The sequence below is a fragment of the Acyrthosiphon pisum genome, chromosome X (genome assembly GCF_005508785.2).
Source record: "Acyrthosiphon pisum isolate AL4f chromosome X, pea_aphid_22Mar2018_4r6ur, whole genome shotgun sequence".
NCBI classification, from domain to species: Eukaryota; Metazoa; Arthropoda; class Insecta; order Hemiptera; family Aphididae; genus Acyrthosiphon; species Acyrthosiphon pisum.
Window position 1 is genome coordinate 76,123,447 of NC_042493.1, and position 11,606 is coordinate 76,135,052.

An 11,606-nucleotide genomic window follows, 5' to 3' on the forward strand; every position below is an offset into this window, starting at 1 on the left:
TTATTCAGTTAAAATGTTTATTGTTGTAACTTAACACCCCCCCCCCCCCCCCATACACCCCTCTATCAAGGCCCTGTCCTTGTACTTATGTATATTATAGATAATATGTAATGCGCAGTTCTTAAATTATTCTTATTTATATATTTTTCATTTATGACTAGATGGGTAAACGCATAGCTACTTGTTAGGTATGGGATTTTACATTTTTTTTAGTAAAGGTACAATATTACAATTACTAAGTATAACTACATACAGCTAAGCAATCATATAGGTATGGAACATGCATTGTGCAATGTGCATGTATCATGTACATAGACGCAAATAGGGAGGAGGCTTTAGGGGCTAAGCCAACCCCCCCCCCCCCCAAAAAAAATGTCCATAACCCCACCCAAACATTTCCTACATTTTGTTTTAAGCTTATTCAAAATTATCAAAGTAAGGCTTTAGCCCCCACTCCCCAAATCCAAAACACTATTTGCGCCTATGATCATGCATTATTTTAATTTAAAATTACAAATTTTTTAATGAGGGATGTATTGTTTTTTGGAAACAATTTGGCTCACAGGATTGAATAAACCAACACCATATCAATATTTTCCAAAAGGTTTAAATGTAGATGTATTGTAATTATTTTATTTTATTAAGTTGTATTGTTTTTTTATTTTGTTCATAATATTATACGAATCAGGGAATGCAAATATGGGGAGCACCAAGCACGTTTGTTGCCAGTTGCGTAAGGATAGGCAAAAGATCCGGGACTTCAATTGGTATATTTTAATCGGAGATCCCCAAACAATTAATAATTAAATACATTATATTATGATATGTACCGAAAAACAAATATACCTACGTTGAAATGTTGAACCTAAATGTATTCGAATCAAAATCGCAAAATGGTCAATAATATGAACATAATATATAGCCATGTAGGCACTTAGGTACCTAATGAATAAATAAATAAAATAAAATATATAATCCTAAGTCAATCAAAAACGTGTTAATCGAATAAAATGAAAAATCAAATAGGTAAGCACATGTTAAATACTTATATCACTTGAATATCTAATAAAAAATTGATATTTTATAACAATATATAGTTAATAAAAGCTAAAAAGTCAATAATAGTTAATAATATAATAAAATAAATTAATAGGTAGATAATATAAATATAATCAAAAATAAATGGCGTCAGTTAGAAATTAGGTTTATACTTTTGATACCTAAGCTTTTTACAAACTTTAACCTTGTTATTGTGTTTTAATTACATTTTTTAATCTGAATTTAGTAATTTTAGTAGTTTTTTTATTTCGATCTGGATATAAATCATTTGGGAAACCAAATCCGTAGTGGGACGCAAATACGCAATATTAAAGTACACCTGATTATTTGAAAATTTCGATAATGTTGATAAATTTTGCCAAAATTCAAACTCCAATTTTTATACAAAAAAAAAACAATCATGCCTATATATCTGTAATATTTTTAAATTGCTATAACAACTAATGAGGAACCTTGTATTAAAATTTAAGGTTTTTAGACCTAGCGAAAAAATTGAAAATTGAAAATGCTCATAACTCACTTAAAAATTAAAATATCGTAAAAATCCAACGAGAAGGCACAGATAATATTGTTACGTAAAAGTTTGATAATTCACTATAAAATCAAAAATGACAGCACCCTATTGAAACTAGTGAACGAAAATTTGCTATAACGTACGTGTGTAAGACGGAGACAACACATGCGGGTGTGACGTCCTCTTATGAAGACAGATAAAAAAACATACATCGTTTTAAAATCAATACATTTAAGTATTCGTTCAGAATCTAAGATTGCTTAATGCTTATAGTATTAATATAGGTATAGATTGTAATTTTTAGATGCCTACTTAAATCAAATACTTAAATTACGTTAAAATACAGTTTGCTAGAGACCAGAGTTTAGAAGTAGGTACCTATTTAATAATAAAGTTCCGACCTACTGTAAGTAACAACGAATGTCCAATAGGTTAGGTACTCCTCAAACTAACAGAGCAAGGTCAGAAAAAAAATTATAATATGAATTGTGTTGTTAAGTGCCTATTTATAAAATAATATAATATTGGAAATGTAGGTATGAGGTATCTTAATCCTTAGTGATCTTACCTTTTGTTGTCATACCTATCTAGGGGCGGTTTGCGTTTGAGCAAATTTTTAAAAAATGCAATTTAACATAATGCGTTTGGGTGAGAGATCTTAAAACATTTTAATGTGGTTTGGGGTATCTTTTTTAATATCCTGGGATGCTGTATTTTATTAATACATTTTCATTCTCATTTTGACATACTTGGTTGTCCATTAATTCCACGGGCATGATTAAAAGTGGACTGTTTTTATTTGTGTGTGTGATTAAAAATTGAAATGATGTGCCATATTTACATTGATATAAAATCCCCTATTTATATTATAAATTATTTCTATCCTAATCATTACAAAATTACAATTTTATCTTTTATATTATTGTATCATACTCGCTCAAACGCCTCAAACACATTATATTAAGAAACTCGCCCAAATGCATGACGCCTCTATCTAGGTCACGATTAAAGATATACAGGTTTCTCAACGATCCTATGCACATACACAACAAAAGTGGTGCGCGTAAATGTTGATTTCTAACAGCTGATCAACGATGTGAGAATAACTATTAGCGCTCCAATACATAATATTGTATATCTATATTGATATATTTTGTAGTACCAAGAGAAATCACTATGATGCAAAAGCGCTAACAGTTATTCTTGCTATGACAAGATCGGTAATTTTAAGCGCACCAAAAAATAAGTTTCGTTGAATAACCTGTATATCTTTTATCGTGATCTAGGTAGTTGAAACCTTGGTATGACGAGGATTTGAGGTAATATGGCCGATGGGACATCGTTGTATCTCAGAAACAATAAGTTTTTCGAAAAAATGTAGTATGTTGGTCACACTATAATAATATTATTTGATATCAACAAATAATACATGTGTTACGGTGCACCATAGAGTATAACCATAACCATAACCACCATACTCTATGCAGCCAACATATAATCCACGAGGCAGAGAAGAGATTGTTCTATGTTCTCTACATCGTTATATAATCGTACCAAATATTATACAATATTTTTTTCTTCAAAAGTAATGATACTGTAAATAGACTCCTTTTGCACTTCAATCCGTTGAACAGAAAGATATTGGGAACGGCCTCTCTTTATTACTCTATATGCGGTGCGTGGGTGTTTTGAACACAGAATAGATTAAAAATATTAATCTATTCTGTGCTTTGAATCTTAGATCATATTATACAATGGATAGAGCCATGACCTACAGATAACATCGATGATGTGCAAGCACAGAACAATATAGAATAGACACTCGGTCAGCTGTGTGGGTTTACGTATCCCTACGGTATGAAGTATTGGACTCTATAAATTGTACCGTATCCGTAATCTGATAGAATGTTGGCAACGTGTATCCCTCTTTGTTACGAAATCTTAAAAACGGATACAAGGCAATGGCCAATGGGCATTATTATTATTCTGTGGACTGTGACAATGATGTTGAAATGATTTATTTAAATGATAACATATGCCACGCCCCCCTGGAGACCATGTCCAAGGCCACAGTCACCCGATTTTGCCAATACACGCAGTGTCGTACCCCTGGTGCAAGTTAGGTACGAGTCGCGGGTTATATTGTGGCCTCTACTGCGCCTGCGCTAACTTTACTGCGCATACGCTCTTAATTAGTCGCAACTAGGCGCAGTAGAGGCCACGTTACCCGCAACTCGCAGTTAACATGTACATCAAAATATTGAGTTGTGGCTCCACTGTATATGATTTAAGCTTTGAATTTAACGGTAATATGTGATGTGCCGATGTAATGAATGATATGTATGAATGAAGTTATTGAATAATTGCGTATTCTTATTTCTTAATTACTCTTGTAATGGCTACTTTTGTTATGTTTCGATTAATGCGCCTATGGTAGAGTGTATCCTTATTTTAAGAATAAATAATGATAGACTCATTAAATTAAAATATTACTATTTGGGCCTTGGGGTAAGACGAGAAAAATACAATAGGGCAAGATCAAACATGGCCCATGTTATTATTAATTTTTTTAAGTAATAAAGTTGGCTTTATATGTTTATCCTGTTGTTTGAATATTATATAATTACAATTTTTACATTAATACATAGTATACTAAAGTAAATGTTTTATAAGCAAATATAACTATAGGTATTATCATTTAGTTACTAGATATGCAACTATTAATGCTATAACTATAATTTTCCCTTGAATTTTCCTGAACTAACGGGAGGATAGGCACAACAATCATACATTTATGATTAGAAACTAAATGTAAATGCTTAGAACATCCGAACTCTAGTTACCATTGTCACCAAAACGAAGTGACATAAATTATTTCAGTCTTTATACAAATAATTTAATATTCGATATCCATTTACTCTCCCTATGACCCTGTTGTCTAAAATTATAATGGCCGCGTGACATTAATACTCATTAGTCATTACTCTATAGTAAATGAATAAATGATAAAATGTACTAAGTTTATATATTAGCCAACCCCCTTTAAAAATATTAGATGCGGCACTGCATAAAATTATAAATTGTGTAACAATAAGAACTATATTGAAATACATTCTTTTGTAAATTATAGACATCACTGTAAAACCAATGACATTTTTGGTACCAGTGAGTCTCACGATACAATGTCATAAAAAAATGTAATACATAAAAAAAAAAAAAATGTTACTGTGCTATTAAATTAATTTATGTATTTAAAAAATAAAGTTTTTCATGTTTAAACATTGAATAGTGTAAAATTGTATTTGAAGCTAGTCTCATATTGGCTTAGCAAATAATAAAGCTTACAATTTAATTTGTTTTTAAATTAATTTAACATATTAACAAATTACGCAAACCTTGTTATATGGTAACAAGTAACACTTAATATGTAAAACTAAAAAAAAAAAACATACAATTAAATTAAGTAGTAATAAAAACATATAACTAAAGGTATTAACACTTACATTGAATTTAAAACAGCAATAAAAAAAAAAAAAAAAAATCATAATAAATAAATAATAAAAATAATAGCAATATCTTAAAGATATTAAGGTATCGTAAGTTAAGATGTAAAGTTATCTTTATTAAAATAATCGTATAGGTTTTTTTACACAGTCTTAAAAAAAATTAAATAAAACAGGACGTAAAATAATGTTTAAGAAAAAAAAAAAACAATGATCATTTGTTAGTTACCTTCATGAAAAATTATCATTTAAATAAAATAATAAAATATAAATAAATAAATATATACTTTCAATTTAAAGATTTAAAAGATATTGATACAATTTATAAGCGGTAGACTATTGTAATGACACAGTGAAAACGTATTGGCATGATATGACATTATATTGGTAAAGTGTGTATATTATGTATTGATGTTTAATAATAAATACACTCATACCTGTGAACAGCAAATCTTTAAATTAAGTATAAATGCTATGAAACAAGTTGTAAAATAACAAAAAAATAATTAACAAGAGCATGTCACTAAGCGTGGAAGAAAATATAACATTTGATTTATCTCACCTCTAATGATGAGCCATTTTTCTCTGAACTGTTGATAGTGGAAGCGTTGTTGACAGAACTTTCAGTTTCTAAAATAAAACAATATTTATTAAAATGTGACATGTAGAAATGATTATTAAATTTAAAATTTATATTTACTATTTTTTTCAGGATTTGTAGATCCTATTGATTTTTCTTGAAAAGCATGTAGTCTTTCTCGATAAGTCTGAAGTTCTTTACGTAAGTCTTCTTCTAGTTTACCATGTTTTGTAGTTGATATCTAAAATAGATGGAAATAATTAGTTCATAAATTAAGTGAACACTTTCAGAGATAACTATCTCAATATAGTTATTATTTATTACTCTAGAATAAACAGTGGATACAATTTTATGACATTATATAAATAATTTGAAATGTTTCCTTACCAAAAGTTCTGTAATTTGAGAATTCAAAGAAGCTACAATTGGTTTTACTTTAGTGATCCGAGACAATTGTGTAGCATAGGCTTTATATAAACTACAATTTGACGTTAAATTTGATGTTCCCAAACTTGCGGCAATAGCATCGACATCAGTCATACTAAGTGATTCATTTAATACTGTGATGATTTCATTTCCTAAAATGTATGTTTAAATTAAAATATGTTTAGTGATATTAAATATAAATCTTTCAATTTACCTTGAGAAACTGCTGAAAGTAAAATTTCATTTGGCTCGTCTGAAATGTTTTTTTCCTGACCATCAGATGTCTTATTAGGGATTGATAAAGGCACTTTTAGTATATCAGCAACTAATTGTAAACGTTCATTTAATGCTTCTTCAATAACTCTATTATTTCTACGTAATTTTTCTATAATAGGTAACAATATTATTATTAACATTATCAAATTAACAAGCACCATTGATTAATTAATATTGCATACCAAGGTGTGTGATTACTGGTTCGGCTTTGAGTACAGAACTTTGTGACACTAATACTTCAGATGGCTCAATTAATGGACTTTTTTGAGTTTTGGACAACACAGGAGTGCTGTTAGCGATTGTCAATGCTTCACCACTATTTTGAAAGTTTTCATTACCTAAATTAACAAATATTTATGTAATAAAAATATCTCATTGATCCAAAAATTTTTATTATTAATTACCATGTTTAGATGTATCACAATTACTAGAGTCTAATGATGTGGATAACTGGGAACTATTTAAACTATTATTATTGTTATTATTAGGAGGTTCTGAACAATTATCAGTCACCCTGAAATTATAGATATTAAAACATAAGGCTGAAGCATCAAAAAAGCAACTTAATGTTACTTACGACTTTTTTTTAGTACCCTGTATTATGTCTTCGTAATCAATAACATGATGAGAGGTCTGTTCTTGTTTTTTTATTTTTCCTTCACGAGCTTTATAGGATTCGGTTGCTTCCGAGATATGACGAAACCATCTAATATATAAAGGAATATTTTATGTTATTAAAAATAAATAGTAATGGTTAAAATATAATAACTTACGTTTTTCTTTCATTTGATGAAGTTGTAACTAAATCATATATCTGAGCACCAGCTAGTGATGTGTTTACCAAGAACATAGCTTTTTTGTCTAAATAAATAAAGTTTCAAATGTTATTATCAATGCACATTTCTTAAACAAATAAACAACTTTTAACACTCACCCACTGCATTGTGTCTGACCAAAGCCGTTGACATCTTAATAATTGGACTTAAAGTAGGAGTACGATCTTGAAAACCATAATATTTTAAAACATATTTATCATCTACCTTGTTCAACAAAATAATTAGATCTTCTAACAGCAATACATGCAGTTCAATCATTTTTTGACGAGTTCCGCCAATTCTTAACCACAGACCACCTTCATGTATTAATTTATGTTTTGTTACATCTAAATTCTATAATAAACAATAATAAAAACAAATATGAGCATAAATTGTGTCTAAAATAATGCAAAATTATTTTCAAATAAAGTCATTTAATAGATTATTATTGACTATTTTCTTCACCTTATAGTCAACACTTAGAGGATGATCAACTTTTTCAAATGGAGAAGCATCCAGTTTTTTTTGAATACCAGACAATCTAAGTTGGTCTTCTGCTTCACGTACTGCTTGATTTACATGATTTAAAATAATTTTACTTCTCTCAAACGATCTTCTGATATTCAATAATTCTTCTTCATTTGAAGTACATTTTACCAAACTTTCAAATAGTAATGGATATTTAGTTAATCTAGAATTAAAAACGTAGATATATTAGTATTTGTTTAGTCTTATGATGAAGTAATAAGTAAAATTACCTTATCATGCCAGTAGGTAAAATGTCTTTTAACTGTAAACGTTTGCACACAGGATTACCCTCAGCTTCGTTTAAAAATATATTTAATTTAGTATCTTTTTTCCTTTTTTCTTTTAAAGATTCTAAAGCTATTTGCTGTCGAGCACAAAATGTAGCAGCAGCTTTTTGAAATACTTCTCCAGCAGATCCATCAAACTGTAAATTATATGATTTTATTAACATACAAAATATTATTCTTGTTTGGTGATTTGTGGACTGTATAATTCTGGTATTTTGAAAATACATATATTCATGTATTATTAAATTACATATTTAATAATTTATTAATTTTTATAAGTAAACCACTGTTTATCAAAAAAATAATTAAGAAAAGTTGAATATTCAGAAAAAATTTAAATATAACTTAGTATTAAAGTATTAAGTAATTTTGAAGGGTTTCATACCAGGAAATTTAAGTTACTAGATAAAATTATGCCAAGGTCTTTTATAGGTTAGGTTAGGGTTTCCTCATATTTAGCTTATCATTTCCAATAAAATAATTAAAAGTTACTGGATTTTTATGTATCTTAATAATTTATTTTTGAAAATAAATAATACGTACAGTATTAAGTAAAACATGACCAATATTTTGAACAACTTGATTGTCTTTCCTAACTGCTTTCATGGCATTACAAAATTGAGAGTGTAATTCAAACATTTGTTCAAGGTTGGCAAATAACAGTTGAAGTTGGTCTTGTGGTAACACCTGTAGTTCTCTCATAGGTCGATGAAAAACATGCTCCAAAACTTTTAACCCTAAAAATTATACAAGTATATTAAAATATTTATGATATACAATTCCATATAACAAACTAAAAATAATGATTTACCTCGAATATGAGATCTTTCAGTATGATAAAGTTCGTTGATAACTTCTTGACGTTTTTTCTCTTTAGATGATAACTGATCCAATATTTCAGTTGGAACATTACTGGCCCAATCAGGTAAATCTAATTCATCATCAGAATCACTATCTAAACAAGATGTCATCTCTCCACCTTGTCCAATACCTTCCAAAGATGTACTACGACTGTCCAAGCTTCTAGTTAAAAAGTAAAGATAGTAAGTCCTTTAAGTTCATCAAATAGATTAAAAAAAAAAAAAACAATTACTTAGTTGATAAATTAGAATTTGAGGAGCTATCAGAACGTGCAAATGAAAACTGCATTTCGTGTTCAACATCGCTAAAAATAAAACATAATAATTAATAATACATAAATTAATAAATATTTATTCTTGGGTACACTAACTTTTTATATTTTGAAGGGAGATTGGGATCACTGGTTTTCCTTCTTTCTCGAATTTGACGCTACAAATAAAAAGTTGTTATTATAAATGTTAGTAGTAATGACATGGAACTTGGTTAATTTTAGTTTAAAATGCTGTCCCTGTCTTTTTATATAATTAAAATAATTGGTCCAACATAAGAAACTATTCCTATTATTATTAACTATTTATATTAAAGGAATTTACTTAAATTTTAATTTCATTCCTCGATTAAAATATAACATAGCAAACTGTAACAACTTACAAATAAAATGCTTGCCAAGTCAGAGATCGGCATGTTAACTGTTTTGGTTTCAAATTTTTAGAAATGTATTAACTGTATGTAATATGTATGTATTATTCAACCTACTATATTTTACTATAATCCAATATTTTCTCAATAGATTAATTTGCAATTAATAATTTCCTTAAAATTCAATTTGGGTTTAATCATATTGTATTAAAATACATACATATTACATATTACATATAGTTAATACATTTCTAAAAATTAGAAATCAAGAAAGTTAACATGCCGATATCTGACTTTTCAAGCATTTTATTTGTAAGTTGTTATAGTTTGCTCTGTTATATTTTAATCAAGGAATGAAATTAAAATTTAAGTAAATTCCTTAAACGACAGGTTAGGTACAGGTTATGATTAAACCCAAATTGAATTTTAAGGAAATTATTAATTGCAAATTAATTTATTGAGAAGATATTAAGATTATAGTAGAATATAGTAGGTTGAATATAACTGGTTTGAATTTAAGAGGCATTAAGATCAATTTGCTTGTTTTATTTATTAAACTTTATAACAAATAGTGTACCTAAAAAGAATATTTTAAAAAATATTGGCGATAGAAAGCAAAATATGGAGGAGCGCTCTAGTCGCTCTGAATAAGAGGCTAACCATAGATTACTCGAATGGACTCACATACCTACATTTTTGTGATAAGTAAAGACCATGTTCATAAAATAAAAACAACAATATTTTGAAAATTCCTTATTACTCGCATTCACAGTTGAAAAATGTTGAAACACTAAGAGGTACACTATAGAGGTAACACTAAGTTTATAAAATGAACAAAGCTATTACTTAGACATTACAATTTAATATATTATAATATAAATAATCTTAAATTGACATTGTTACAGAAGAATCTAAGGTATTATATATGCGGAGACAGCAAATTTGTAATTAGTAATTAAATGCTTAGTGAATTATTAAAAAAAAAACTTTTCTTTTGTTTACAATAAATACCTTTTGGTGTATACGTTCTTTATAGCTTTCAGATCGATTTATGGAGATTCCTGTTGGTTTTAGTTTTGGACAATGAGACCTAAAATAAAATGTTTTATATTATAGACGACTGACATAATATTTGGTCAAGGAAAATATTAAAACTTACATTTCTTCAATTGTACTTGTATCTCCTCTTTCCGATTTAAAACTATCATCATTTTTAAAATGAAAACTACTACTGCTTAAACTCGTTCGATCTGTATGCAAAATTTTTTATTTAATTAAAAAAAAATTATATTTATATACAAATAGCACTTATTTTTTAAAAATTCATATATGAATAAATAGTTTATGTTATTAGAGCATGTAATTGAATCTTTACCGGAATCTTTTTCAGGAAGGGCCCCAACTATATCACCAGAGTCTTCAGATTGTCTCTTTGATTTTTCAACTTAACAGATATAACAAAAAAAATTAATTAATATGTTAAATTTACCAAACAAACTTATTACTTTGAACAAAGTTCAAACCAGGTTTTCTTCGAGTTTCACGTTCAGGTCGAATTTTATCCATAAGTTTACTAATGCGATCATTGGCTTTATCTTTTTTCACTATTGGACCAGGACAGTTTTCATCCAAAACTTTCACACAAACACGATGAATATTTAAAATACAATCTAAAAATAAAATATATTTATTTATTTTAATGCTTTTTAATAATTAATTTGATTGCATTAACATACTTGTGCATTGATAACCTTGTGGTCCAATTCCCCAAATAATTAACTGACAATGATTGCAATAAGTCACAGTGAAATACTGATGAGCGACAAAATGATGCCCTTTGTTAGTAAACTGTAAATATAATTTAATTTGTTTTATAATAATGTTTCAAAAATTAAATAGAATGTAGTTACTTTTCGACATTTTCCAATAAGTTTAGCTTTCAGAGATTTTTCTTTGGAAACAAATGTAGGACAACGATCTAAAAGAGAATTAAATTGAGTTCCCCGAAGCCCAAATATTTTACTCATAACTGTAGCCAGTGCAGCTGCCATTGTAAATCTTCTATCATCTACAATTTCTTTGTCCATATCCTCTCTAAAAATTACATCACATTAAAAC

The 11,606-nt window shown here is 28.1% G+C and overlaps 1 protein-coding gene across 1 annotated transcript in view; it reads right to left on the reverse strand.

Annotated features, from left to right (window-relative positions):
* Positions 1–4,804: 4,804 nt before the first annotated feature.
* Positions 4,805–11,606, reverse strand: part of LOC100161470 (rho guanine nucleotide exchange factor 11) — a 20,699-nt gene continuing 13,897 nt past the window's right edge. The window contains exons 12-33 of the mRNA XM_029485248.1: positions 11,399–11,587; positions 11,225–11,336; positions 10,994–11,158; positions 10,864–10,932; positions 10,648–10,738; positions 10,500–10,578; positions 9,220–9,278; positions 9,082–9,153; positions 8,800–9,011; positions 8,532–8,725; positions 7,932–8,125; positions 7,639–7,864; positions 7,293–7,527; positions 7,132–7,219; positions 6,936–7,064; positions 6,763–6,872; positions 6,541–6,696; positions 6,297–6,467; positions 6,044–6,234; positions 5,777–5,897; positions 5,639–5,706; positions 4,805–5,528 (exon numbers count right to left, since the gene is read on the reverse strand). Coding sequence (XP_029341108.1) covers positions 5,508–5,528; positions 5,639–5,706; positions 5,777–5,897; positions 6,044–6,234; positions 6,297–6,467; positions 6,541–6,696; positions 6,763–6,872; positions 6,936–7,064; positions 7,132–7,219; positions 7,293–7,527; positions 7,639–7,864; positions 7,932–8,125; positions 8,532–8,725; positions 8,800–9,011; positions 9,082–9,153; positions 9,220–9,278; positions 10,500–10,578; positions 10,648–10,738; positions 10,864–10,932; positions 10,994–11,158; positions 11,225–11,336; positions 11,399–11,587 — 2,952 coding nt within the window. The 3' untranslated portion in view covers positions 4,805–5,507. The remainder of the gene's footprint in view (positions 5,529–5,638; positions 5,707–5,776; positions 5,898–6,043; positions 6,235–6,296; positions 6,468–6,540; positions 6,697–6,762; positions 6,873–6,935; positions 7,065–7,131; positions 7,220–7,292; positions 7,528–7,638; positions 7,865–7,931; positions 8,126–8,531; positions 8,726–8,799; positions 9,012–9,081; positions 9,154–9,219; positions 9,279–10,499; positions 10,579–10,647; positions 10,739–10,863; positions 10,933–10,993; positions 11,159–11,224; positions 11,337–11,398; positions 11,588–11,606) is intronic.